Raw genomic sequence first — 27,494 nt, forward strand, 5'->3', positions numbered from 1 at the left:
TGGTATAGAAGCCCTGACTATTTCAACATCATGAAATAGTCTCTCCTGTTATGCACCAATCCTCTCCTTTGAAGGTTTAATAAAACCAGAAAAATGAAGGGGCAGATTATCCCAACTAATAAGCACTCAGCCACAGAGGAAAGTCCTCTCCTTTTGTGGAATATCCTTCTATCATATAAAAGAACTTCACTCTCACTGTTAATAATTAGGAAGCTTTTTAAAACATGGCTTTTTCCATGTGCCTTGGGGGACTGATGCAAGAAGGGGAGATGGACCTGAGCTAGTGATGAATCTGGTTGTTTTAGTGTTATGACATGCTGTGGTTTTAATAATTGTATTAGGATTTATGTTTACACCATATTTGTGTTATGCATTTATTATTTTACCATTTTGATGATTTGTTAATTATTGTAATGTACATATGCAATAACATATGTAATTATTACAGGCTGTTGCTATTAGGTGCTTACAGTCTGAAGATTGAAGTGGCATAAATGCATTTGTAATAGATAAAAATAAATATTTCTTGTATGGATACAGAAGGACAACAGAAGTGGAAGCTCCCCCTTTTTTGCTGGAGAAAGAAGATAGAGATTGAGAAATAGTGAATATAGTGCCTGTAGGTAATGGCTTACATTGTGAATGAGACATCAGGGATTACAGCGCTTTTCAGCAGACAAAGTACATTTAACTGGGCCTCATTATTTTTCAAATAGTACATCCATTTATATAAGTAAGTAGTGACCAGCCTATTCCAATGCAGAATTGCCTGGCACACATCTGGATGTCATTTTGGTTCCAGGTCAAAGCCTCTTTATTTCTCCAGCCTTTTTAATCCTCTGCAGCTGTCTTCTCTAATTTGATACCTTCCCTTTCAGCTCACCCATTAAGTACCATTATCCCCAAATATGTGTGCTGTGCTGTTTTTATATTGCTTGAGAGTTTTTTAATTTTGCCTCCTGTCTTCATGCTGTTTTGTACTGTGGTCTTTTAATGTTATTGTTTGCATGGTCTAATCAACTTTGTAATTTTTGTAAGTCATCTTGAGTACCTCTGGATAGGCAAGGTATAAATAAAACAAAGGTCCACGTATGTGTATATTGGTTCTGCTTAGCAGAGAAATTTGTATCATAAAACTAACATTTAAAAAATGCTATGAGAATCTACCAGAAGTGGCTAAATGGTATTAAGGTTACAATCCAGTGTTCAGCTTTTCTTGCAGTGCCTACTGCTCATGGTAGGGTTTCCATCTGAGTAACCACCCAGATAATTAGAAAATAAAGCTCTCTTACTAGAAAATATGTCTGTGTTTTCCTGCTCATGACCTCCTGACTGATTTATGAGAAATTCAGAAGAACCTGTAAATGCAAGGCAGGGATTTTTTTTTTAATTGATTAACGGTTAATCCCAAATACGCTTTGCTAGGTACATTTTACTGTTATTCATGAAATGATGCTCTCAGCATCTTTAGAAAAAGTTAAGCATTTCTTTTGATTCTTAATATGTGCAGATCTGTTCCTTCTTGTTGTGGTTTTCAAGGGTTCCTTTCTCAATGGGACTTCCCAAAGAAGCCCTGTCTTGGGTTAAACGGGGCCAGAAGATAGTGGCATGAAAAACAATGCTGACTGCTGGGAATTATCCTTTAAACTGGCATTGTAGCTCCTCTAAGGCCTACTTGGGTGGGTGAAACCATCCTTAGACCAACAAGGACTGACCTTTGCATAAGTGTAGAAAAACGAGCAGGTGGGAGCACAGCTTGCAATGCTTAATTTTTTTTTTAAAGGGTAACATGTAGCGCTTGGGTACAGACCACTCTCCAGTTTTTAAAGGATAGTCCTTAAGTGTCATCTGACTAAAGGAGAGCTGGGCAGCCTCCAATCCCAAGGTAGTTTACAGCTATCAGCCAAATTCCCCAAACATTCTGTAAAAGGATGAATTCAGAGGGAAAGCAGAATGACGGGAAAAAAGGGGTCAAAACCAAAGTCGGATAGATAATGCACTTCTCGATTCACTTCAGCTTGTGATCCACCCAATGCTTGCTTCTGCCCTGCCCACAAGTAGCCCCCAACAGATTTCTCTTGGGGGGACGGGGTCTGATTTTTTTTTTTGTATTTTAAATATTTTTTCTTTTACTTTGTATTACCTTTTATTGTTCTTTTTAAAATCTTAATAAAATTATTGGAAAAGAAAAAGAAAATGAAAGGTGGTCTCTGTCATCTGGGGTGCCTGACCACACATGCAGTAAAAATAAAGCACTTGCAAATGTCCTTAGTTTAATCAGATGATCATTTTCATTGACCCAGAGAAATAAACAGTAGGACTGTGCGTATCATTTGTCCTTTGCAACACTTGTCAGCAGGTACAAAACATCTCCCTTTGAATTCTTTAGGCTGCTGTATATTTTTCTAGCATTCCATGGCTTCTTGGTAAGCTGCTCTTTGTTGTCTCTGCCTGCACATATATGTGCAGCTATTCTGCTTTGTACCCCGCCCCCCAGGAATTAGTTGCACACATACATGCATATGAAGATAGGTGGGAGCAAAACAGCAAACGCCTCATTCTACGGTTTGCCCATCTGCCAGATGGTGCCACAACTATGCAATTGGAACCCCACCCTGTTTTATATACACATGGTTGTGGCCACCATCTTGACCCTGCTCCCTGTGGACACCCTGCCATTTGCCCTTTAGATGTCTTGGGTTACAGCACTACGGCTCCTAACTATCATGTCCTTTTGTTGTTTATTCGTTTAGTCGCTTCCGACTCTTCGTGACTTCATGGACCCACGCCAGAGCTTCCTGTCGGTCGTCAACACCCCCAGCTCCCCCAGGGACGAGTACGTCACCTCTAGAATATCATCCATCCACCTTGCCCTTGGTCGGCCCCTCTTCCTTTTGCCTTCCACTCTCCCTAGCATCAGCATCTTCTCCAGGGTGTCCTGTCTTCTCATTATGTGGCCAAAGTACTTCAGTTTTGCCTTTAATATCATTCCCTCAAGTGAGCAGTCTGGCTTTATTTCCTGGAGTATGGACTGGTTTGATCTTCTTGCAGTCCAAGGCACTTTCAGAATTTTCCTCCAACATCACACTTCTGGGAATTCTAGGACGTATAGTCTGCAATTTGTCTGGAAGGCACTAGATTGGGGAAGATCTGGTTGATTAAATATAGTAATAATAATGATAAATAGGTCTGTAAATATTAGAAAGTCTGAAGCATTAGTCAACTCATGTACATTTGTAATTGAGCTTAAGTACCTCTTTTGATCTCAGCCATTCCTTGCTTTATTTTGATTGTATTCTTTGCAACCATCTTTTTCTCTTTAAACACATTACACAATACCTTTTTCTCATGCTTTTGGGGGTGGGGGAACAGCATTTCTTTCCAATCCACATCCTCTTTCATTTCATGACTTCTGCATTCACTCTTTCTCATACCTCCTATTAGTATAATCCACACACTTCTGTGGTGGTCTGTAAAGAATTCATTTTTTTTCATTCTACATCCTTTTCCTGTATGTCTGATTTCCATTATTATGTTGGGAAATACTGCTTCATATAGGACTGGTACTACTTCTGCAGTTGTTCTATTTCTCTTTTCTTTCATGTTTCCCCCCCCCACCCCATCCATTCTTGCCACTACCAAATAATGACTTGTCCCACCTTAGGGACCTCACATTAATTCTTGCAATCTTTCATTATAAACGATCATGCATTTTCTATTTGTACTTATGAACAGACTTGTGTTTAACCACATGCTAGAAATAAATTCACCTCTCATCAAACATTTACCATTCACATTCATTCTGGGTCTCTGAATGAGCCAACTGCCTTTTCTATACACTGTTATCTCATTTCCACCCCACCCCCCATTCATATCATCTAACAAAATATTTTTTCCTTCTGGATTACGTTCATTGAGAATGATGCACAGTTTTTCCTAAAACTCATTCTTGGTTCTTTCAATGTCAGTATTCACTGCAGCATAACATGCAACTATCACCAACCTTTGGCTTCCTATTTTTATATGGAGCCACAACAACTCAAATTATCCTACTTTGGACACATTATGCAAAGACCTAGCTGTCTGGAGAAAGCTCTAAGATTGGGAAAGATGGAAGGAAAGAGAAGAAGAGGAAGACCAGCAGCAAGGTGGATAAACTCAGTTACAGTGGCAATGAGTGCCTGTAGATGATACCAGTTCCTACTTTGAATCATACATTTTAGCCATCCTTACATTCATAATTAAACCTATACCTTTACTTCCTTACATGTATTGCTAAATTGAACAAGTTCCATCTTTCCCAGTTTTAGAGCTTTCCCCAGACAGCTAGGTCTTTGCATAATGTGTCCAAAGTAGGATAATTTGAATCTGAATAATACTAATTGTATTTAACTAATTTTTAATGCAAATTAAATCAAATGTAGCTTTTCTTCTGTCTTCTTCTCCCTGGCTCTGTCTAATTTTTGGAGCATGTCAGTTAAATGTCAAGTGGAGCCCACAGCTTGAAAAGAGTTGTGCCCCCCTGTTCCTTTTTCTTTTAATGTATAACTTAATTAAAAATTTTAAGCAGAAAGATAAAAACTAACAAGAACTAATATTTAGAATGAAGAAAGAAGAAAGAGGAAGAAGATAAGAAAAAGACAAAGCTAAAGGTACAGAAAAAAAGAAAATATAAAGAAGTTACTTCCCATTTTATTTTACAGCAGTTATAAGTATAAATGTAAATTAATCTTACTCTATTATTACAGCATTACTTAACCCACCCCCCTTTACAAACAATAACATGTCAGTCACCAAACAGTTACTCTGCATATTGCAATGTTACTGTCCCAGTGAAAGAATTTGGGGTGTATCTCAGATAAATGGCCATAGTAAATGCATAAGAGGTCAGATAATTATAACTTTTTTCACACTTGAATGCAAGTTCCACTGGACTCATTAATTGCCTTCTTAAGGAATGATGTTTTCCCTGGCCCATTATCCCGGTCTCTGAAGTGTAAGTGAATGTTAAGTTCCATACCTGTCAAGGAGCTGAACTGAGAACAGACAGATATTATAGTTGGTCGCATGGTCAGCCAGATGTTTAGACTGGATTTGACATTTTTGTCCATCTATCGAGTCCTTCCCAAGGACCTTGGATAGGCAGATGTTGATGTTTAATGGTGTTAAAGGTATCATCGCAGGACGTAAGCTGTTCCAAGTAAAGCTGCCTTTTGCAATTGACTGATGGTGATTTTGTCAGTGCCAATGGCGTTTAGGTGGTGCTCTAGACATTTTAGAATTGCACCCAAGGCACCTATTACTATTGGTACCATCTTTGCCACAGTTGTGCTACTTTTATTTGCAGGTCTTTATATTTTGTGTTTTTCTCCAGTTCTTTCTCTTCAGTTCTGCTGTCTCCACGTACTGCAATGTCCACTATCTATATTTTTTTGTTTTTCTTCTCAAGAATTGTTTAGCCTGGGGTGTTGTATGGCAGATGCTTGTCTGTTTGAATCCTGAGGTCCCAGAACACTTTAGCTTCTTCATTTTCTATTACTTTGTCTATTTTGTGGTCCTACCAGTTCTTGCTGGCAGGCAGATATTCTTGCAGATATTCCAATGCCCCATTGTTGCCACTTTATAATCAGTGTGTGTGATCTTCTTGCAGCAGCTAACTAGGTGGTCCACTGTTTCTTCAGCTTCTTCGCAGAGACGGCATTTGCTGTCGGTTGCCGTCTTCTCAATTCCGGCTTTATATACATTTGTTCTTAAGGCTTCGTCTTGTGCAACCAGAATTAGCCCCTCTGCATTATTACTGTTGTTGTTGTTATTATTTTTATTATTACCATCATTATTGCTCCTGCAACCTCGTTCCACAGCCAGATATTCAGACTGAATCTGGCATTTTGTCCACCTATCAAGTCCTTCCCAAGAACCTGGAATAGGCAGATGTTGTTTAATAATATTATAGATACTGTTGCAGGATGTAAGCTATTCCAGGTAAAGCTACCTTTGCAATTGACTGATGGTGATTTGTCAGTGCCGGTGGTGTTCAAGTGATGCTCCGGATGCTTTGGAATTGCACCCAAGATACCTATTACGACTGGTACCATCTTTGCTTTCTTTTGCCAGTTGTTCTGCTTCTATTTGTAGGTCTTTATGTTTTGTGTTTTTCTCCAGTTCTTTCTCTTCTGTTCTGCTTTCTCCAGGTATTGCAACGTCCACTACCCAGACTTTTTAAAGTCTTTCTTCTCAAGAATTGTTTAGTCTGGGGTGTTGTGTGGCAGATGCTTGTCTGTCTGAATTCTGAAGTACCACAGCACTTCAGCTTCTTCATTTTCTATTATTTTGTCTATTTTGCAGTCCTACCAGTTCTTGCTTGCAGGCAGATATTCTTGCAAATATTCCAATGCCCCATTGTTGCCACTTTATAATCAGTGTGTGTGATCTTCTTGCAGCAGCTAACTAGGCGGTCCACTGTTTCCTCAGCTTCTTTGCAGAGACGGCATTTGCTGTCTGTTGCCGTCTTCTCAATTCCGGCTTTATATGCATTTGTTCTTAAGGCTTGGTCTTGTGCAGCCAGAATTAGCCCCTCTGTTTCTTTCTTCAACTTTTCTGCGTTTAGCCATTGCCAGGTCTGTTGTTATCTACTTTGCATGCTAGTTTTTTTTAATGTACTGGCCATCTAATACCTTGCCTTGCCATGTCTCTTTTCCGTTCTTCATTTGGTCTTTCCTATAGGCGGGTTTGGTCTCTTTGGTATTCAGTAAGCCTTCATGGTGTATGTCATGCTCCCCGATCAAACGTTCCCAGAACATCTGATTGGACTCACATGCATGAATGGACTTAACACGTGTTGGGACTTGCGGGTTAGTAGTTGGAAGGGGAACATGCCAGGAGTGTGAAAACATCTTGTTTGGACTATCTCTGGGATCCAAGGTCAAGCTACCAAGCTGTTGGAGACATCTGCATGGAGTTGAGCTGACTGGCATGAAGAGGGGGGCTGCATGCCTGAGAGAGGGAGGGGGCTTGTACTCATGGGTCATTTAACTTGGGGAAAACACAGGAACTTTCATTCACAACTTTTTCACTGTTCTGTGTGCTACTTTCCATTAAAGAGATTTCTACTAAAATTATATATGAATCAAACTTAATGGTAGATTGAGCAACACAGTTATTAGAGTGTATTGCTTCAGTGCATCTTCTTCACTGTCCTTCAGATATTCTTCCAATGCCCTGTTTTCTTCTTCAGCTGCAACATTCCGTGTCTACCTATGCTCCTTGGTAAATAGTCTGTCAACATCGCTGTGTGGATGAAGGGCAAGATTCATTGTCATTATTTTTCTGGTCTTCCTATCCAGGGCTTCTAGTTCAGCTTGAGTCCAGTTCACTATTTCAGCTATATATCTAATGACTGGAATTGCCCAGGTGTTAATCACCTTGATGGTATTTTCGCCACTGAGTTCTGATGTATTCACTACTAACGTTGACTTCAGTGTGCTCGATGTAGTCAGCCTGAAGGAACCAAGGTATTTGTAGCGATCGTCTTCATCCAGACTCTTGATGTTATTTCCATAGGGCATCTTGATTCTTTCAATTTTCACTATTTTCCCCTTGTTGATGGCAAGGGTGGCACATTTGTCCAATCCAAACTCCATTGCAATATCTTGGCTGTATATTCAGACTGTGTTAAGCAGCAATTCCATTTCAGATTGTGTTTTTCCATACAGCTTCAGATTGTCCATGTAAAGTAGGTGGGATAGCCTGGCAGATGTTTTTGATGTTTGATAGCCATGGCCTGACTTGTTCAGTATTGTTGACAAAGGAATCAATGCAATGACAAAGAGTAGTGGTGATAATGAGTCTCCTTGAAAGATTCCTCTCTTGATCTTAACCTCTCCCAGTCTATCACCACTGACCAGCAACTGTGTCTTCCATTGTGTCATTGATCTTTGCACAAAGTTTTTGATGTTCCTATTAACTCCTGCTGTTTCTAGGCACTTGATTATCCAGTCATGTGGCAGGAAGTCAAATGCCTTCCTGTAATCAATCCAAGCTACACTCAAGTTGGTCTTCCTTCTCTTACAGTTTCTCAAAATCATCTTGCCAATTAGGAGCTGATCTTTTGTCCCTCTGCTGTTTGGGTGGTTTCCTTTCTGCTGGAAAGAGCTTGGTTTCAACTAGATGCTGTTGGACTGCATCAGCTACAACACCAGTTAGCAATTTGAAAGTTGTTGGTAAGCAGGTAATTGGCCTGTAGTTGCCTGGTGCTGCCCCTTTTGTTGGAACTTTCATTATCAGCTAGGTTTTGCCAGATGTTAACCAATCTTCAATTTCACCTCCTTGCAGTTTGTTGTTAAACTGCTTGGCCATGAGTGGGTGCAGGCCAGTCAGATGTTTCAACCAAAAACCATGCAGTTCATCTTCACCTGGTGCTGACCAATTCTTGATCTTCCTTGCCCTTTTCCCCATTTCTGCTATTATTACAAGTTATTTTTTATTACAAGTTATTTTTCTCCTTTTCCACCTCCTTTATCCAAGCTGTGTTCTTGTTGTATTTCTTTGAGTTGTCCCATAGCTGTGCCCGGAACTGCACTGTTTCTTCTTCATCAGGTGTTGGTTGGTTCATTGCAGTCTCTCTATTGATGGATTGGTAGAAACATTTCTGATTTGACTGAAATAGGAGATTCTGCCTGTAATGTGCAATTTGAGCATCATATCTGCTGATTTTCTTGGCTATGGCTGTTATTTGCTGCTTTATTATTTCCAGTGCTTCCTTGATCTTCCTTGTCTCTTGGTGATAGTTCTTGATCAGGTATTTTTTGGTCTTCTTGTTCTTCAGCTTCTTTTCTTTCATCTGCTATAGCTTGCTTACATCTGATCTTAGCATGCTGATCTTATTTTCCAACCTGATCTTCCATTTTGGTGATGCACTGTTTGGCTTTTTTTCTTGTTTGTTGATTTTGCATCCAAGTTCTTCAAGTATAACTAAAGCTGTGCTGTGCATCAGTTGATTTGTTTCTTGCAGTGAGCTGGTGCTTATATTAGATATTACAGTATTGATATCTTTTAATACTTGTGCTAGCTGGTTTTTTGTAACAAGCTTCAATGCAAGCAACCTTATTCTGTTGTTTTTCTACTGTTCTAGATGCTCAGTTATTCTTCCTTTCAATTCCTCTTGTCTTTCAGTTAGAGGACTTTGTTCTTTTTGAGGAGAAGTTAGAGGAGAGGGTGCTTATTATTATTATTATTATTTCTCTGGTGAATACTCAGGACACTAAGAAAATTAAGAACTAATAGACTATTAAAAGATACATTAAAATTAATAGGAAAGTAAACAACTAAAAGCTTAGCAAAAGAGACGCATTGTTCCTGATTTTCTAAAGGCTGAGAGAATGGAGATGAAATCTGGTTTTTGAGAAATTGTCTTCCATAACCTTTAAACAATACATAAAAAGGGCCTCTCCTGTGTGCCAGAATGACACAGACAAGTAGGTTACCTTCAAAGAGACCTCACCTGCAGATCTTAACAGAAAGGCTGATAACAGGAAAAGAGCTCTTATAAGATTTAGGCCATTTAAATGAATTGTCAGCTAATTATGGGATCCTGCAAATACCATTTAAGGGAATCACATCTGCCATAGTACTTGCAGACATCATGTTGCTTCTCCCAGCTTATGTGGTGGTCCTCAAAAATGTTTTATGATGATGTAGTGCTGCACAGAAATGAAAAGGTTGGGAGTCACTGATATACCGTATAGTATTTATATACTATGAGTTCTATAAACGAAAGAAGGGCTTTGGTCTGGCTGACAGTCAGCAATCATAATAAAAACTCAAGGCATTATAGAAGACAGAACATAGAAATTAACTTCAGTTTTGTCTTCAGGCTTGCAATCTAAATAAAGAGATATATATGGAAATGTGAAAGAAAAAGCGGACAGGGGAAGAAAAACAGACATTAACTGTGCAATTTTATACATATCTATATAAAAGAAGTAAGTTTTCAAGAGTAATTTTTCAGTACATCTCAGTTAAGCATCCATAGGATTGCAGAGATACATAGATGCATACTCATCATGGAGCAAGTAACCCTATGTGGAGCACAAAAAAGGAGTAGGAAATAGTAAGCCAAATAAATTAAGGGTATGACATAAGAAAAAGAAAAGGAAACAGAGATAAAGCTAGTTTATATGATACAAGACATTATACTTCTTTATATCTTTCTATCCTTGCAGACTCTCCTTCTTCCACCATGTCCATACACATCTTCATGCATTGTCTTTTCTGCTTCAAACTTCTCATATATACATACATACATACATACATACATACATGTGTGTGTGTTTACATAATTAAAAGATAAACAAGAACAAATGTATAAAAGAAAAGTAGAAAAAGAGAAAACATAAAGAGAAAAAAAAGTTAAAGCAGCAGCTTCCAATCTTCTTTACAGCAGTTACAAACTATTATTATTTCTCCTCCTTTATAACTATGTTATATACTTCCCTTCTTCCCATATTCACCCCTTTTAATCAGCAAACCCAGAAATCACCAGTTCATTTTCAACCATTTTCTGCAAAAAGTCCATAAAAGGTTTCCAGTCTTTCATAAAAGTAGTACTTTTTGTTTTGTCCCTAATCAAACAGGTCAATTTTGCCATCTCTGCAAGTTCTTCACAATCCACTCCTCCATTGTGGGTATTTCTGTATTTTTCCATCTTGTGCATATAGTAGCCTTGCTGCAGTTACCATATATAAAATTGTTCATGAGCTCTTTCTAATTGTATATCCATAAGTCCCAATAAAAAAAACATTCTGGTTTCATCTGAATATTAGTTTTTAAAATTCATTGCATAGTATGTATTTCTGTCCAGTTCTTTTTCACTTTTTCACATGTCCACCATGCTTTAAGCCTCTTGTTTTGAGGATCTCATTGATTCCATCCTACCACAACTTTCTCAATCTTCCCTTTTCTCTTGACCCAATTAGTTTTCTTTCATATATTAATTCTGAAATTTGATCCTCATTCATTATTTCCATATGAACAAATTACCTCAACTTATCATAGAGTCCTACCAGTCACCTAGTTTTGTGTTCAATTTACTTTCATTTAGTGCCCATTCATTTTGGACTCTTATCTCTATTTTTCCACACATACTTCTTCCATTCTTCTGTGATGGACTTCGGGAACACTGCTGGTTCTCAGGAAGGAGGGAGCACATTCCAAAGAGGGGAGCGAGATAAGAGAAAACCCAGTCCAGAGATGGAACGTGGGAAGACTAAGAGATTCAGAGCAGCCCTGCCCTAGAGCCTCCCAGGTTATTTCCCTTAGCTTTAGTCTGGCAAGATTCTGTCTATATGTTGTGAGCAAATAAAGAACTGAAGTTTGGTTGGATTGATTCTTTGTCGTTCTTGGGCTAGGCCTAAAGGGAAATAACCTGGGAGGCTCTAGGCCAGGGTTACTCTGAACCTCTTAGTCTTCCCACATTCCAGCTCTGAACTGTTTTCTTTTATTTTGCTCCCCTCTTTGGTATGTGCTCCCTCCTTCCTGAGAACCAGCAGTGTTCCCAAAGTCCATCACATCACCTCCCCCTTCAGAGACATATTCCATCACATCTTCTTAACATGCAACTGTCATCAATCTATGAATATTTATGCACCTATGACATCCTTGATGACAACAATTCATACTTTCCGATATACATTTTAGTCCCTTCATTCATCATCCTAACCCTAATGTACACCATCACTCCCTTGCCCTACCTCCACTATCCATCATGCCTTTGGTCATGCAAAATTTTAATAATATTGAAAGCTATGTTACCTACATTCCTGGGGGCATGGTGGCTCAGTGGTTAAGATGCCAGGCTTGTCGACCGGAAGGTTGCAAGTTCAGCAGTTTGAGACCTGAGCACTGCATGATGGAGTGAGCTCCCACACTCGCCCCAGCTCTTGCCAACCTAGCAATTCGAAAGCATGCAAATGCGAGTAGATAAATAGGTACCACTTCAGCAGGAAGGTAACAGCGTTCCGTGACTGTCATGCTGGCCACATGACCGCGGAAGTGTCTTCAGACAACACTGGCTCTTTGGCCATGAAATGGGGATGAGCACCACCCCCTAGGGTCGGACACGACTAATCGGGAACCTTTTTTTTATGTTAAAACCTCAGTGAATTAGAGAAAGACTAAAAGCACAAATGTTGAGATTTTTTGAAGAATGAAATGGCCTTACCTACGTGGGGAAAAGAACGTTTCAATTCACTAATACCACAAGAAACGTAATACTTTTTAAGGGGCTGCAGGGCTCATTGCCTTTACTGTAGCAGACTAATAGGGCCCTTTCTCTGAAAAAATGTTACAATGGATTACATGAATATCATATTCACTTGCATGGCAGAAGTAAAACTGAGTTGGGTATATGTGCCTCTGTGCCTGTGTGTGTGTTTGTGTATGTGTGTTCAAACAGTTCAGTATCCCTTTGCTTCCATGTGGTGGTTATACAGAGATTTTCAGCCCAGATCTGATAGCCTGAATGTTTATGGCTTCTACAAACTGAGCCTCTGAACCCAGAGAATTCCAGGTTTGGTATCTGAATTATGTATAAGAATTGGGTAAAAAAACAGCCTTTGAAAGATCACCTAGATTAAGCTCACAGCACTAATATGTCTGTGTGCATGCTGTGCATACATACTGTATTTACAAAGATAGATATATTTGTATTATATTTGTGACTGTATATATTTGCATTTGCCCATTCATATATGCAGATGACACACAGACTAGCATATGACAAAAGTGTTAGTAAAAAGAAATATACACTAAACTGAAAGAATGCTGCGCACATCTCAAATGATACAGCTCAGTGGCTGAGTTCATATATCATGCTAAGCTATAATGTTTGGTTTTGGCTTACTACATACAGTAGGTACACACACACACACACACACACACACACACACACACACAGAGCACACACATACACAGCCAGTTTGGTCTAGTAGTTAAGGCACCAGGCTAGAGACCAGGAGACTGAGAGTTCTAGTCCCCCCTTAGGCATGAGAGACGGCTGGGTGACCTTGGGCCAGTCACTCTCTCTCAGCCCAACTCACCCCACAGGGCTGTTGTTCTGGGGAAAATAGGAGGAGGAAGGAGTATTAGGTATGTTTGCCCCCTTGAGTTATTTATAAAAAAGAATTACAGCGGGATAAAAATAAAATAAATACATTTTATTACAGACACTGACCAGGGAAAGCTTGGTACAATATGTGAACCCAGTCATCTTAGTTTGTAAACCAGGCTTTATGACTAAGCATTATGTACAAACCAGTACAGTGCATTATATCTTGTAAAACAAATTACAGTGAAAATAAACCATCACTAAGCACAGTGCATAAACCAAGACATTCCTTAAATGTGGACTTTTATGTAATCCAAGCAGCACTATCCATATGGAAGAAGTATATGGGAACCATCACAGTTTGCAGAACTACAAAATTACTTAGGGGAACCTTCAAAACTGCTGATGGAGCATGCTCTGTAGCGATACTAATAACAATATTTGCTGATTTAGTCCCCAACCACAAGTAAGTGTTTAAGGAGGACATCCTGCATACAAGAATTCCCCTCAGTTACTACATATCAGAAGCTCATTAAAAAGGCTCTATATTTTTGTCGCTGATGCAAAAAAGCCCTTTTAATGCTCCATAGTTGAAGTAAGTTTATATTGCATTTGGATTAGAATTCGATTTAATTAATAAAATTTTCTTCATTTTGGATTGAACGTAACTTCTGTTTCTTATAATAGAGCCTACTGTTTATTGAATTCATTTTGGAATCAATTCTGGCCAACATGTCTTCAGTGTATGGGCCTCAAAATTAAACTTCAGGAGATATGATTACTTTGATGGTCCAACCAACAGGTGTAGAGTAGTATTTGCTTCACTAATTGTTCTTTCAATAGCTTTGCACAGCCGTGTAGCTTTTTTTAAGGATAGAGGCTCATTTCCACACAACAATCTCTCAATTTGCCATAGATGCACATAGAACCTATGTGGGATTAATCAGCACCATCTAAGGATAGATGATGCTGAAGGATATATAACTCTGTTATAGCAAAACATTGTTGTCAGTAGTTGTCAACATCACCAGATAACTGCAAAATTTGTCAACACCAGTATTCTACATCATTTGGGGACTGTCATGAGATCTATTGATTCGACGCTATCATCTGCTCTTGAAGGCTGAGGGCATTACCTGCCATGGTTTCAAATACATACTGTATGCAAAGCAAACTTTCCATCAGATAAATACACACAACTACATGGACTGAAAAATACTATTGGTGGAAGGGTGCTAATAATTCATTTTCTTTCCCTTTTGTATGATATGAAGATATGGGGACGTTCGTGCTGCTCAGGAAATGGGATGCTGAATGTTGGATCACCCTTTTTGCACTCTGTCCTTGGTCAACTGCAGAGGAAGAGGCAAGCGTTGATTGGCTTGTAGTATTCCTTACAACTTTTCTGCCTTACAAGGTCAGCAGAAATTAAGACAATTGTGGGTCAGTTTCAAAGTACCTTGGGGGAGGGAGGAATGGAAACACTGATGGCATGAAAGCACTTCTGTTCAGGCTTAAATGGACCAAAGCCTGGTTCAACAGATTTTTGAAGCATTATCTTTCTTAAATAATGGTTAAAAACAACCCTATTACTGCTGATAACAGATGACAAAAAATAAAAAACAAAGCCCTCTTCCCTTAGAGTCATTTCTTTCCAGGCTTATGCATTTTTCCCCCTAGCCCTCTTCCTTTTTCAGAAAGAAAAATTAAACTTTAGTCCTATGAAAGGGAGAGACCAAAGCATTTCCTTAATGTTTGCATTGAAATCAATGGACTTCAAAATGCTTCCCATTGGCTTGGCCTTGGCCATTTCTCCACAATTGACTTCTAGTGAGCTATAGAGTCACTCAGCCATCATCAATGCAATGACAAGTCAGTTGTACTTACTGTTCTAATGTCTCTATAATGTCTGGGTAACACCACCAGTCACTAGCAGGGAAATGGGCCATGCCTAAAGCAAAGTAGCAGATTTTCCCAAGTTTTAATCAAGCAATGAGGATAACTTTATCAGCTTAATTTCAGTGGGAACCCATCCATGGGATTTGTAAATCATGCTTCATGCCAAAGTAAGCAACCTGGTGCTTTCCAGTTGTTTAGGATTTCAATTCGCCTAAGTCCTGTAGCCTGTGCAATGGCAAGGAGTCATAATCCAAATATCTGGAGGGCTCCTGATTTATGGTTTGACATTATATATGAACTCAGTTAATAGTTTCTTAGTCAATAAACCACAATTTAGCACCATGTTAAGAAAAGTGTGGTTCAGCCTACAGTTCGTATCTCTTGTGTGATTAAATCTAACCCCTTGATTTTTCTTAAAGTTGTACATTATAGGAGGAAATCTGTGTTAGTCTCTTGTGGCAAAAAATCAGGAATCTGATAGCATCTTCTCTAACAAATCTTATTAAAAGGCACAAGCTTTTGTGAGCTGAAGCTCACTTCATCAGATGCATCAGAGTAGCTAGACTGGTGTAGGATTTAAATGGAGGGAAGGTAGTGGGGAGAGGGAAGAGGAGATAAGTTAGTTATGTAGATGCAAGTTACATGTGAGACAGATTACAATTAGTTTATTAATTAACAATTATAACGTGTTAAAAACCTACTATGTTTGTTGAGTCCTTTTGAGATTGCCTGAAACCTTTTGATGTATGTGAGTTCAACAGTTTCTTACTTGATGGTGCTGTTAAAGGTCTGCTATGGAGTGTCTTGGGAGTTTTACATAGTTTTACATAGTTTAAAACAGTTATTTCCATCTGACGACAACAACCACAACCACAGAAATGTCCATTTCACCCCTATAGTTGCCTTCTCTGTAACGTTAAGGAACTTCCTTTTTTCTCTCTGCTTTTGTCTATGAAAAGGCGGTCTATATACATCAGCTAAGACTGTAATGTACCACATCTTTTATTTACAAAGAAATCCCCAAATGGAATACTTCCTTAAAACTGGCTACTTAATACAGCCCCTCTACTAATTGACTTCTGTTGCTGTTAGCAATTCGTGTTCCGTTAAAGCAGGTTCTGTGTTTTTAAACCAGTACACCTTCTTGGTAAGCAGCTTAAAACCCCAGCTCTTTTAGCCTCAGATGTATCTTGGCTTCCTTCTAGAAGTCACCAGGTGAGTGCGTGGTGAGACTGACAGGTATGTACGGGGTTGGCTCCAGGTTAGAGAAGAATATATTTTAGTGGGTATAACCCAAGGCTCTAATAACACTGAACAGTTGGGTCTAGGCCAGCCCTGATGTCCTCTATTGGTTTGAGACCAACTCCATCATCTCAGCTGGTATGGGCAATGATAAGGGATTATGAGAATTACAATTTACTGCACCTGGAGGAGACCAATTTGCTAGCCTCTATTCTACCTATTCCTTTAATGATGGGTTTCATTAAAAGGGTGGTTAGTTCCAAATACATGGCATTTTTTGGAATAATAATAATTTTATTTATTTATTTTTATTTATTTGTTATTCAAATTTAATTACCGCCCATCTTCCCCAAAAGAGGGACTCTGGGCAGTTATAATAACAATGGCACAGGAATTAACTATGGCTCATTACAAGTAGCATGTGCTCTGCTAGAGACACAGAGCAACAGGGCAGCAAGAAGTTGTACATCAGTGCCAGTGGTTATGTAGGCTCTAGCAATTGCCCCAATATGCCAGATATTGATGCTAGAGCTGATTACCTAGTTTTCATTGGCTCCTGCCCCTGTAACCTGAGCAGTGAATGGCTTAACTCCAAATAAAAATTAACACAAGGCTCTTGTGTGTGGTAATAAAGCATTACCAGGTTTTTTTTATAGCTGGTATCTTTAAGTTCAGTTTGATATAAGCAGAGAGGACAGTTTATATTCTAGTGGAACAATCTGAATGGCACCCAGTTGGTGGATGTTGCTTTAGAGGCAATTGTTTGGACAATGTTGTATTTACACGATTTTATTTTATATTTTATTTTATTTGGAGGAATTTCTAGACAACTTCAGTCACAAGACTCTGGTATGGAACATCAGTTTATGAATTATGGTCACAATTTAGTGCAGCACTAAAGGAATGAGGGCTTAGGGCTGTATGTTCTTCAGAAATGATTTGAAAGGACTAATTTGGACCTCACATGAACATAGCACCCCTCTGCTTTTCATCAATGCCGCCTGTTGTTTTTTAGACTTCTCTGCAAGCTTGAAAACCTGGTGCTGCCCAGACTTTTAAAACAGCAAGATGTTGTTAATGCAACTCTTAAAGCACTGGAATCTTTTTTTCATGCTCATGTGGAAATTAATGAATTTAGTGAATGACAAAGCTGTGCTGAGCTTGTGTGCTATCCAAAATACAGCTTCCAAGTCACTTTTTAAGTGTGCACCGCCTTATTGAGTACTTTTAGTACTTCTTGGGGGTGTGTGGGGGAGGATGTCAAAAATGTCAAGATGGCAATTGCAACCACCATCTTGACCTCTTTTTAAATCTCCCTCCCCCTGTGGACATCCTGATGCTTATACAAGAAGACTCTTCCTCCTGAGGCCGTATTATAGCTACATTTCAAAACCTTAATATTTGCAAAGGTTTATGGAGGATTTCAAAACCCCAAGGAGTTTGCTGTGTATTTATCACAACTGCAGCCATGAAATCAAAATGCATTTGTAATATCACATTTCATTATTTCATTCCTTTCCTTCATAAATTTAAGTATATTATTCCAGAATATCTTGGATATGATTCTGTGCAGCATATGCTCTTTTTTATATTGTTTTGTCTTTTTAAATATGTGGTTTAAAACTCAGAACTGCAGTTTTTAGGTATTTTTCACTAAAATTTCAAACGATTTAACTTTTTCTAAAGCTTTCTTTATTTAGACGTATTGCATGATTACTTTAATTATCTTCTCAAAGGACAGACACCAAACACTCTAGCATCAATTGAAAGGTTGGTGGAATAAAATAACACAGTGCTAAAATGATGCAGAGTGAAAAGGCAGTCTGTTTGTTAAATCAGATTTTAAATATTTTAACTCTCTAGTGTAAAGATTTTCATTTTATTTCAAACATAAAGGTTAAAGCATTATAGTGTGTATGTATGCCTATAGACATATATGCTCACAAATGCAAGTACTAAAAATGTGATGAAGTAGATGAGTAAGTAATAGGTTATGCATTTGCTAATATTAATCCTGTCTGATCCTTGGGTCTTCACTCTGCTATTTTGGCTGATTTGAACCACCAGCTGCTTAGAAGAAGTAATTTGCCTATGTTGCCAAAAAATACTTCAGGAGGTACACTGATGGCTTTAAATAAATAAATAAAAAGATAGATAAATAAATAAGTACATAGCCTGAATTTTTATTAAGTGCTCCTAATATTAGGAATGCAGTCTAAGTTCATGATGTGTCCCTCCATCACATCTGTATTATAGAGCACAGGTCAAATTAAGCACCGCTTTCATAAATTATGCTGTTTTGGACTCACACAGGCTTGAAGATCTGATTTGGGATTTTAAAATGGTAAGTACAAGCTCTTAATTTCCTTGTTTGAGGACAGGGACCTGTTTGTATCAAAGAATCATTTATAAAGGAATATGGGTTAGGACCAGAGCAACCCAGATTTAGATCTACCCTCACTCATGGAGTCTCCGTGGGTGACCTGGGCCAGTCACTTACTATTTCCCAGCCCAAACAGGGTTGTTACTATCAGAAAATGGGAGGAGAGAATGCTACATTTGTCATCTCAAGCTCCTAAGAAGTCAGAATGTACATCCAACAGTAGCTAATAAACAAACAAATAAAATTTGTAATTATAGAAGATGTTCTGTAGTTAAATGGCTAGTCAAATCCATGAAACATTTCACCTTTTCAAACATTCGTCTTTGTTCATTTTTTGTAGCCAACGTACATGAAGTCCAAGAGAAATCAGGGCCGGTGTTAATGAGCCTGGCAACCAAATATTCCTGCCAGCTGTTCACTGGACATATATGAGAATGAGCTCCAGGTATCTACTGGTTATGCACCAAGAGATAGTTCCAAAAGGACATTCACTCACAGTCTGCAAAAACAAAGCCACTTCTTACACACTCTACTAATGGGTAGATAGGGAATGGCTGTTTCAACCTCCTTATCATTAGGGCAGAGAGATGAGATTGGAGAGTGATGGTTCCAGAAGGTTGATCATGTGGTTCCATTGGTCATGTGGTTCAGATTGTTTTCAGCCTGACAAGTTGGGACTGCAACTCCCAGAATACCTTCACTCACTTACCAGGAGGGCATCCAGCTGTGAGAGGTTGTTCTAGTCAGAGAATCAACTAGCTGAAAGAGCACTGCTAATTTACAGTGTGCTGTGTACATTACATTACTCCTTTAACTGGATCATGACTCAGGGAACAGCAAGGGCTAAATCTTTGTTTTATAAAGGCTCAGATACCCTGGTCTGTGTTCCATCCAATTCTCCTGGTTCTTGCTTTCTTTCCACTGCTCAGAACCAAACCAAAGCAAACCAATGTTTCTGGTTGCAGAGTTTTACAGGCCAAGACTTGTTTGGACAAGCTCTTGAAGATGCCTTGGAGGTGTTACAGCAACATTCTGATGGTACCAATAATTACATGCCAGGTAAAAACAAAACAACCAAGTCCATTCGCTGTTTTATTATGTTCAGTTTCTACATTTCTGAATGAGTGTGTATGGATATTTGGAGAGGTTTGTGTAAATAGTGTACTGGTTATTCTAAAAGGTCTGATACATTCAACATAAAAAAAAATAGATAAAGTACATTAAGGGCAAAACAGTACATTATCTCAGGATATAGAGAGCTATTATGCAGTGAATCCTTTTTTTAAATCAATTATTTGCTGTGTTTTTACTGTGCCTTTCCTCCAAGATCCTCAGCTTATGCTATGCTTAACTGCCCTGCTTTAACCATTATGTCATACATACATACTTACACACACACACACACACACACACATACAGTATACACACACACACACACACACACACTCTCTCTCTCTCTTCAGTCCTGGGGGAAAAGTCTTCTTATGATAGGCAGACAGTCTCCAATGTGGTATGAACAGTTGCTAGCGCTGAATGTTAGTCCTTGCATTATCCACTACTTGAAGATTTGGGACATTCACTCCATACATCAGAAGTGTCCCACCATGGGAGATTAGAGGGACTATAGAAAGGAAAACATGCTTCTCGGTTATTGGCCCCTCATGGTAGAACAGTTTACCACCAGAGATCAGGCTCATTCTGACATGTTAACCTTTCACGAGCAGGTTCAAGCAAAATTCTGATTACAGTGAAGATGCGTGCTTTATTGGAAGACCTGGCCAGATTGAGGACAGATTATCCAGGATGAGGTCTATCTGTGTGGTCAGAGTTTAACACTGACTTGATGGCATGTAATCAGTCAATCAGTCATGGATGTTGTCCTTGTAAACTGCCAAGTGTCACATGATTGTGATGGCTTAAACATCTAATAAATAAATTAATAGAATCAAGGGAACTAGCAGGTTTTGCCTTGAATGCATAGGGCTATGTTCTAAAACTGAATGGGGCCTGGACACATTTGCTGGGAGTTCAGGAATGTTAAAGTGTGTAATAGGTACATTAGGCTTCAGTTTATATAAGGTGCCATTTTGCCCCATAACCTCCCTTTCAGATTCCAAAAAGAGACAAAAAAGTCCATTTTTTTAAACCTCAACCACTATGAGGGGGCTTAGAACTGTAGAACAGATGCTGGCAGACCATACTTTCTGCAACTGTGGCCACATGAGTGTAACCATGCAGAAAAACAGAATGGGACTATTGCATACCAGCCTACTGTAGTGTCTGTTCTGCTTCTGTGCAAATTAGGTTTTTAATTCATAGCTGGATCCTGGCTTGCAGTTAATCATGATGTATTGGACAAGGAACATCTGTTTGCCCTCAGCTTTGAACATTCTTTAAATGAATTAATCCTACATTTTCCACAGACATAAAATAAAATGGTTCTCACCATTGTGTTTTACTCATGTGACTGAGGAAAAACTGTAACTGGGCTTAAAACAGGAATCCAGACTTCTGTCTGATATTCTTTCAGTTGCTGTATTCCCATTATCCTGAGTTCCTTTCCTACATTTTTTTCTTCTCACATATTCTAATTTATTTTTTTCCTTAGGAGACTATAAAAATTATCTGACTTGCCATCACAATCTTTTCCAAACAAATATGAATAACTTGCCTGAGTCTTCCACTGAAGAAACAACATATAACTGGAATAATAAAACAGTAAGTGAAAGATTAAAGTGTACAGGGAAGGAATTTAATAATTTAATTTAATTTAATTTAATTCAAGCTTTTTGCTGCTTTGACAACATCTTTCTTCTTAAATAGAACTTAAGTTTGAAGAATATTGCCACTCTGCATGGTATTGAGAAATTTATGGGCGGCTTTATCATTAGTGATTACAAGAGGAGAATTACCAAGCATGTAACCTTGTGCATTCTATTTTGATAATAAATCATATTGTACCCTGCAGAAGTTATTTCTCTGTTAGTATACCGAGGGTGATGCACAGTTAAAAGTTTAGTACAGTGCTAATTAAGACTATAAAAGACTTATCTTAAGAAGTAATGTTAATTTATTGCTTAAAAAGGGGATTCAATTTATCCTTGAGTGCTTGAAGGTAAATTTCACCTAGATACCAGTAAAAGGGCATTTCACCATATTGTACTTACAAGATTGCTCATGAAACCTGATTATTATTGATCCTGGGATAAACCCATGAAGTAAGGGAAACAAGTTCTAGTCCTTACTTTCACCCAACATGTATCTTGCAAACAGCTGAACCCTATGAAATTGTTGTTAAAAATAAACATTGGGAAGACTTGAAGAAAATACAAGAAGCCATAATTCCCTGGCAACCTGGCCATATATATTTCCAGGCTAATGCATCTGGAGGTCACCTGTTTGGAGGATTCTGGTTCCTATATTTTTTGTTAGTAACCTGTCTGTTTCCTCCCAATGCTTCTTCAACCTTCTCTGATTTTGTTCTTGGTTCTACATGCATGATCTAGAATGTTCTACCCAAGCTCCACTCCTGTTACCTTTCTCCCAAATAACATGAAATAGGTAATTATTAACCATGGGCATCCACAGGGGAGAACAAGTGATGTCACTTTGTATGGTGATTTCAAGATGCATTGGGCATCATTGTGGCTTCTATTGGGTGCCTATGTTAACCATATTTCTTCCTAGATGGTTGGTTAATTGTTGAAATATTATGTTTCTTCCCATTGTGATTACCTGCTTCTGCAAGAATGACACAGACTTGTATTCAGATGGAGCTAGCTATTGTACCCTGCAGACCATTCCAGAAACCCAAAAGATGTATACTACAGCTCTCCAGCAAAAAAACAACAGAGGTTTGCAAAAATCTTGATTTCAGATGTACATAGTTTTGATTCTGAGTTTATTCTTGTGAAAAATTTGGAGTACACACTTTCTGTTTTGTATTGAATTCATTGGCATCAAGAACATGCATTAATGTTGAATTTTCAGATCTGAAATTTATACTGTTACATGTCTGCATGCCATGTCTGAGAAATAAGAAGTGTCAGGAATGTGAATAATTATGTAGAATTCTGTTTCCTTAGAAGATCACTAGATACATAGTTTTTCACTATTCATGCATATCATCACTCTAAATCATGGCTGGTTGTTAAATAAGCCACTAGTGGCTAGGCTGGGACATCATATTTGCTAAGTCATAAACCATGGCTTATTAACTGCAATCGTGGGTTCACTCAACACTCAACACCCTACACCAAAAGCAAGAAACAACATTGTTGGGAGAGAGGCAGAGATACAGAGCTCCATTCCAATGTTCCAGCTTCCTTCCTTTCCTACTGTAAGTGAGGGAATCTGGTCAGTTCCACCCTCTCTTCCGCCCTCTCACCCGCTATGTGTTCTGTAGCACAGAAGGGACAAAGCTCAGGACCTGGCAGCTACCACTCCTTAGGTCAACCAGTCAATGAAAAGTGGCTGCAGAAGCAAGGGTCCAGTCTCTGTCACAGTCACAAGAAAAATGACATTCAGGCACAGGTGCAGCAACCAGAGGGATAAAGATGCCTCATAGCAGACCTAGTGGACCAATTGGAGCAAAGCAGGTCACGAAACCCCAACCACATCACCTCAACTGTTCTTCTCCATACAACCTATAATTCCTCAAGGGAGTTTTTCTTCCCTTTTCCCAAGTTAATGCCTCTGTCCAGCAGGCTGACAGTGAGATTGTATGAGATTGTATCTTCTGCAAAAGATAAGTCTGGGAACTGGGCAAAGCAGCTGGATGGATGAGCCCCTAAGACTGTGCGGCTGAGTTACATCAGAACAGTCTTCCCCAACCCAGTTTTCCAAATGCTTTGGGTCTGCTGCTTCCAGGGTATCCAGCAGGGAGAAATCTAGGAAATCTGTATTAACACTTTTAGAGGTTTCCAGTTTGTATCACTGGACAATTGTATCAGATTAACAGTTATTTCCTCCCCCAAGGAATTTGGAGAACTTTGGAACTGGGAGGGAAACTTGAGACCCTTGACCCACTTTTTATTTTTATCATATATTGTGCTGTCTTGCAGCCCATCTTGTCAATGGATTTACACCTTGCATTAAACTATGAATTGTTTTAGTTATTGTTTGTTGAGCAAGTTATAATGGCCTTATGCATATATAATTCTAGGCCATGGTTTAACAGGACACAGTGTCTAAATCAAAAGCAAATAAAGCACATTAAGGCTTAGCATCATATGTGAACCCAGCTGTGGCACAGTAGACAGCCTTGATCCATCATGGAAGACCAGTGAACTAGATAGTGGCTCATTATGCATATAATTTAACTTCAATCAATTGCTGAACTTAATCTCAATTTTCATATCAAATCAAGGTTAAGGTTAAGGTTTCATTTTAATTCATTTTGAAATTCCAGAATAGATTCCATCATACACCCATTCCATTTATGGTCTTGTCCTTTTACTTCTGGATAGGTCGGAAAAGACTGCGACTGTTTGAATATATTCTTGAGTCTCTTCATAATCCAGACATGGCAAACTGTATCCAATGGATAGATAAAGCCAATGGTGTCTTTCAGTTCATTTCCAAAAACAAGGAGAAATTGGCAGAAAGGTGGGGGGAATGCAAGGGAAACCGAAAAGTCATGACTTACCAGAAAATGGCAAGAGCACTGAGGAATTATGGGAGAACAGGAGAAATAATTAAAATTCGAAGAAAGCTGACTTACCAGTTTGGTGCTGTGGTTTTGCAAAAGCTTTCTCCAGCCTGCTTTTCAGAAAAAGTTGGGAACATTGATGATCAATTTGCTAAAGCTGAACAGGAATGCCTGTATGCAGCTGACTGGCTGGCTTATCAATATTGCAGAAGCCGAAAAGGTTGTGAACTACAACAGGACAGCAGCCTTACAAGTTCCTTCTACTATGAACCTTAGTAGAAGAAATGTTTTCTTCATGATGCATCCCCACACAGACTTATGTGGAATGATTGACTCACCAGAAACATAAGAGAGCTGCCAGATTCACCTAACGGCTTTTCAGGCTCATCTGGAGCGGTCTACAAAAAGAATTGCGGGGAGTAAACTCTACTGAACTTCTGAGTAGACACCTAGAGAGTTGCACTGCCTAGCGGGAATCTCATGCTTAATTGCACCAAGTCTTACTGAATGAAAGGGCTCGCTTCTGAGCAGTCATGCATAGTATGGGACTTCATCCTCTACCAAAAAAAAAAAAAAAAAAGGATGGGAAGACAGGGAAAGCTGTATAAACCTCCTGATGTTAACACAACTGGTGTAGAAGGAACTCCATTTATTTCAGTGAATTTTCTCTATCTTATAATTGTTTCTTTAGAAGGAAATTTACTGAACTTAATCCTGCTTGGCTGCTTTTAGTATTGCAGTCTTAACAATAATGGTTAGAGGTATAATATAAATAAATGTAATATAAATATAAATGGGTAGTAAAACACATGCTTGTTAAGCTTTCTGAATTTTGTTATCCCTAAAATATATTAAGAATGACTAGCTTCTGTCTCCTCAATGACTTTATAACTTCATTTAAGTCTTAAATTCTGTACTACATGTAAGTGCAATTTTGTTTATGTTCATTCCAGGTTTTTTAGCTGTCCTTTGAAGAAATCTACACATAACACATACATTATATGGAACGTTATTCTATGTAATATTTACCAAGATTCAATAACCTAAAACAATTTTTCACGAACACAATTGAATGGTAGCTCAAAACCCTCAGAATCTGTCTATACTGATTATGAAATTATTACTATGGTTGATCGCACTGTCAGCCAGATGTTTAGACTGGACTTGGCATTTTTGTCCACCTATCGAGTCCTTCCCAAGGACCTGGGATAGGCAGATGTTTAATAATATTAAAGGTATCGTCACAGGATGTAAGCTGTTCCAAGTAAAGCTGCCTTTTGCAATTGACTGCTGGTGATTTTGTCAATGCCGATGGTGCTCAAGTGATGCTCCAGATGTTTTTTATTATGATGATTATGATTGGTATAATGGAAAATTGAGGGGAGAAATAAAAGGACTCTCAGAGCCAAAAGAAATAGAGCACAATAATTATTATAAAAATAAATACACAATATGCAGCAGCAATATACAAATACATACTCCTGTAAGAAAAATGCATCAATGACAACAAATCTCCAAGACCACCATACTTTGCAATGAACTATTTAGCTTTTTCAAATATGCTTACAGATTGGCTGCACATGAATGATTAATATCAGAGCCGCTTCCTATCATCATCATCTCTGTTACCACTCCCTGCTAAGGCATTGTCTCAGCAGGAGCTACATGTACTGGAAGCAGAGTCCTCAGAGGCTTTGTGGCTTCCTTGCTGATTGCCCCTGGCTGCTCTTATGCTCTTCTATCTCTCCTCCTTGTGAAGGAACGAGAGGCAAGAGGAGAAACATACTGTTTGTATCTGGGCTGCAAAAATCCAGAGAACTGGCAGCGGGCTGCAAATGCAAACCGAAATCTGTTGCCATTTAGAGATCAATGGGGGAGGTGTTGTCTCCTAAGAGCTTCCTAAGGGCATGAGTGCAAGTGATCGAGCAGAAAGGGAGAAAGATACCCTGGATGACTGAGAAAGGGAGGAGGAATTAATTGCGGAGCTCCAGACTCTTATTGCTCTGGCTGCTGCATGATCCTCCCTTTCTCCTACCTGTCTGTAATTGCTATAACTGGGGGGTGAAGAAGGGTCAGCATCTGAGCTCTTTCAGCACTGGGGGCACCTTCTAAAATTTTTGCTTTGGGATCCAAAGAACTATACTGTATTGACACTCCTGCATATGTAACAGAAATTTGAGGTTCACAAAAGAAAAGAAACACAGAAGAAGAAAGGGGATGTACTAGTAAAAGAAGATTGTACTGTACATTGATGAAATCATAACATGTTAATGTTGGATGACTTTTCCGGTAGAAAAGAAAGCAGATTTTTAACATATACCATTGTCTATCCAATAGTTTAGGGCAGTGTTTCTCAACCTTGGTAACTTTAAGCTCTGTGGACTTCAACTCCCAGAATTGCTGGGAGTTGGCTGGGGAATTGCTGGCTGGGGAATTCTGGGAGTTAAAGTCCACACAGCTTAAAGTTGCCGTGGTTGAGAAACAGTGCTGTAGGGTTTTCAAAGGCTCTGCAATTATGTGACAAACCAGTGAGTGTGATAATTAAAGAAGCAGCTGCTGAGTTCATATTTAACTTCACTCAGTTTCATCCTGCTTAATGCTACCCGTAAAAACAAATGGCAAGATGAATTTAATTTCCCATATCAGCATTTACCAACTTTAACTGAATTTAAATATAAATAAATGGTCTGACAACTTTTCAGTTGCAGGTTTTAAGATCTGCATATAAAGACCAAAATTCAACTTGAACCTACATCTTTTTATAAAATATATACAACCCATACAAGAACACAATTTTAGGATATACTTTTCACTTATAATGGATTGATCAAATTAGTCACCTTATCAACTGATTTACCGTAAGTATGGACCTAACACAATTTTTTTCTACAATTTATAGTTATTCAGAGCACATTTTAAGGAAGGTTATTGTGTTCTTTCTTAAACTTCGTAACATTCAGAAATATATTATGTATTCAGTACAGATACACACATACATTTGGAGGGTTTGAAACTTCACTTTTTTATGCAAAAGAAAATGTATAACTGAAGTTTGTCATATTCTTGGTGAAAATTCAGTTTTGAGATGTAGAATCACCAAAAGGGACCCACCCCCCTTTTGCATCTTTATCATATGTTACATGTTAATTGCTGTGAACAAATACATGTTAATTGCTGTGAAAGGTCCCCTGTGCAAGCACCGAGTCATGTCTGACCCT

At 38.6% G+C, this 27,494-nt stretch overlaps 1 protein-coding gene across 1 annotated transcript; it reads left to right on the forward strand.

Moving 5' to 3' along the window:
- Positions 1–18,558: 18,558 nt before the first annotated feature.
- On the forward strand, positions 18,559–25,372 carry SPIC (Spi-C transcription factor). Its single transcript, XM_063308247.1, has 5 exons — positions 18,559–18,587; positions 19,592–19,685; positions 21,235–21,344; positions 22,375–22,480; positions 24,095–25,372. Exons 1-5 carry the CDS (start codon positions 18,585–18,587, stop codon positions 24,550–24,552), a joined length of 771 nt encoding a protein of 256 aa, XP_063164317.1. The 5' UTR covers positions 18,559–18,584; the 3' UTR covers positions 24,553–25,372.
- The last annotated feature ends 2,122 nt before the right edge of the window (positions 25,373–27,494 follow it).

This window comes from Candoia aspera, chromosome 7 (assembly GCF_035149785.1).
Source record: "Candoia aspera isolate rCanAsp1 chromosome 7, rCanAsp1.hap2, whole genome shotgun sequence".
Taxonomy (NCBI): Eukaryota; Metazoa; Chordata; class Lepidosauria; order Squamata; family Boidae; genus Candoia; species Candoia aspera.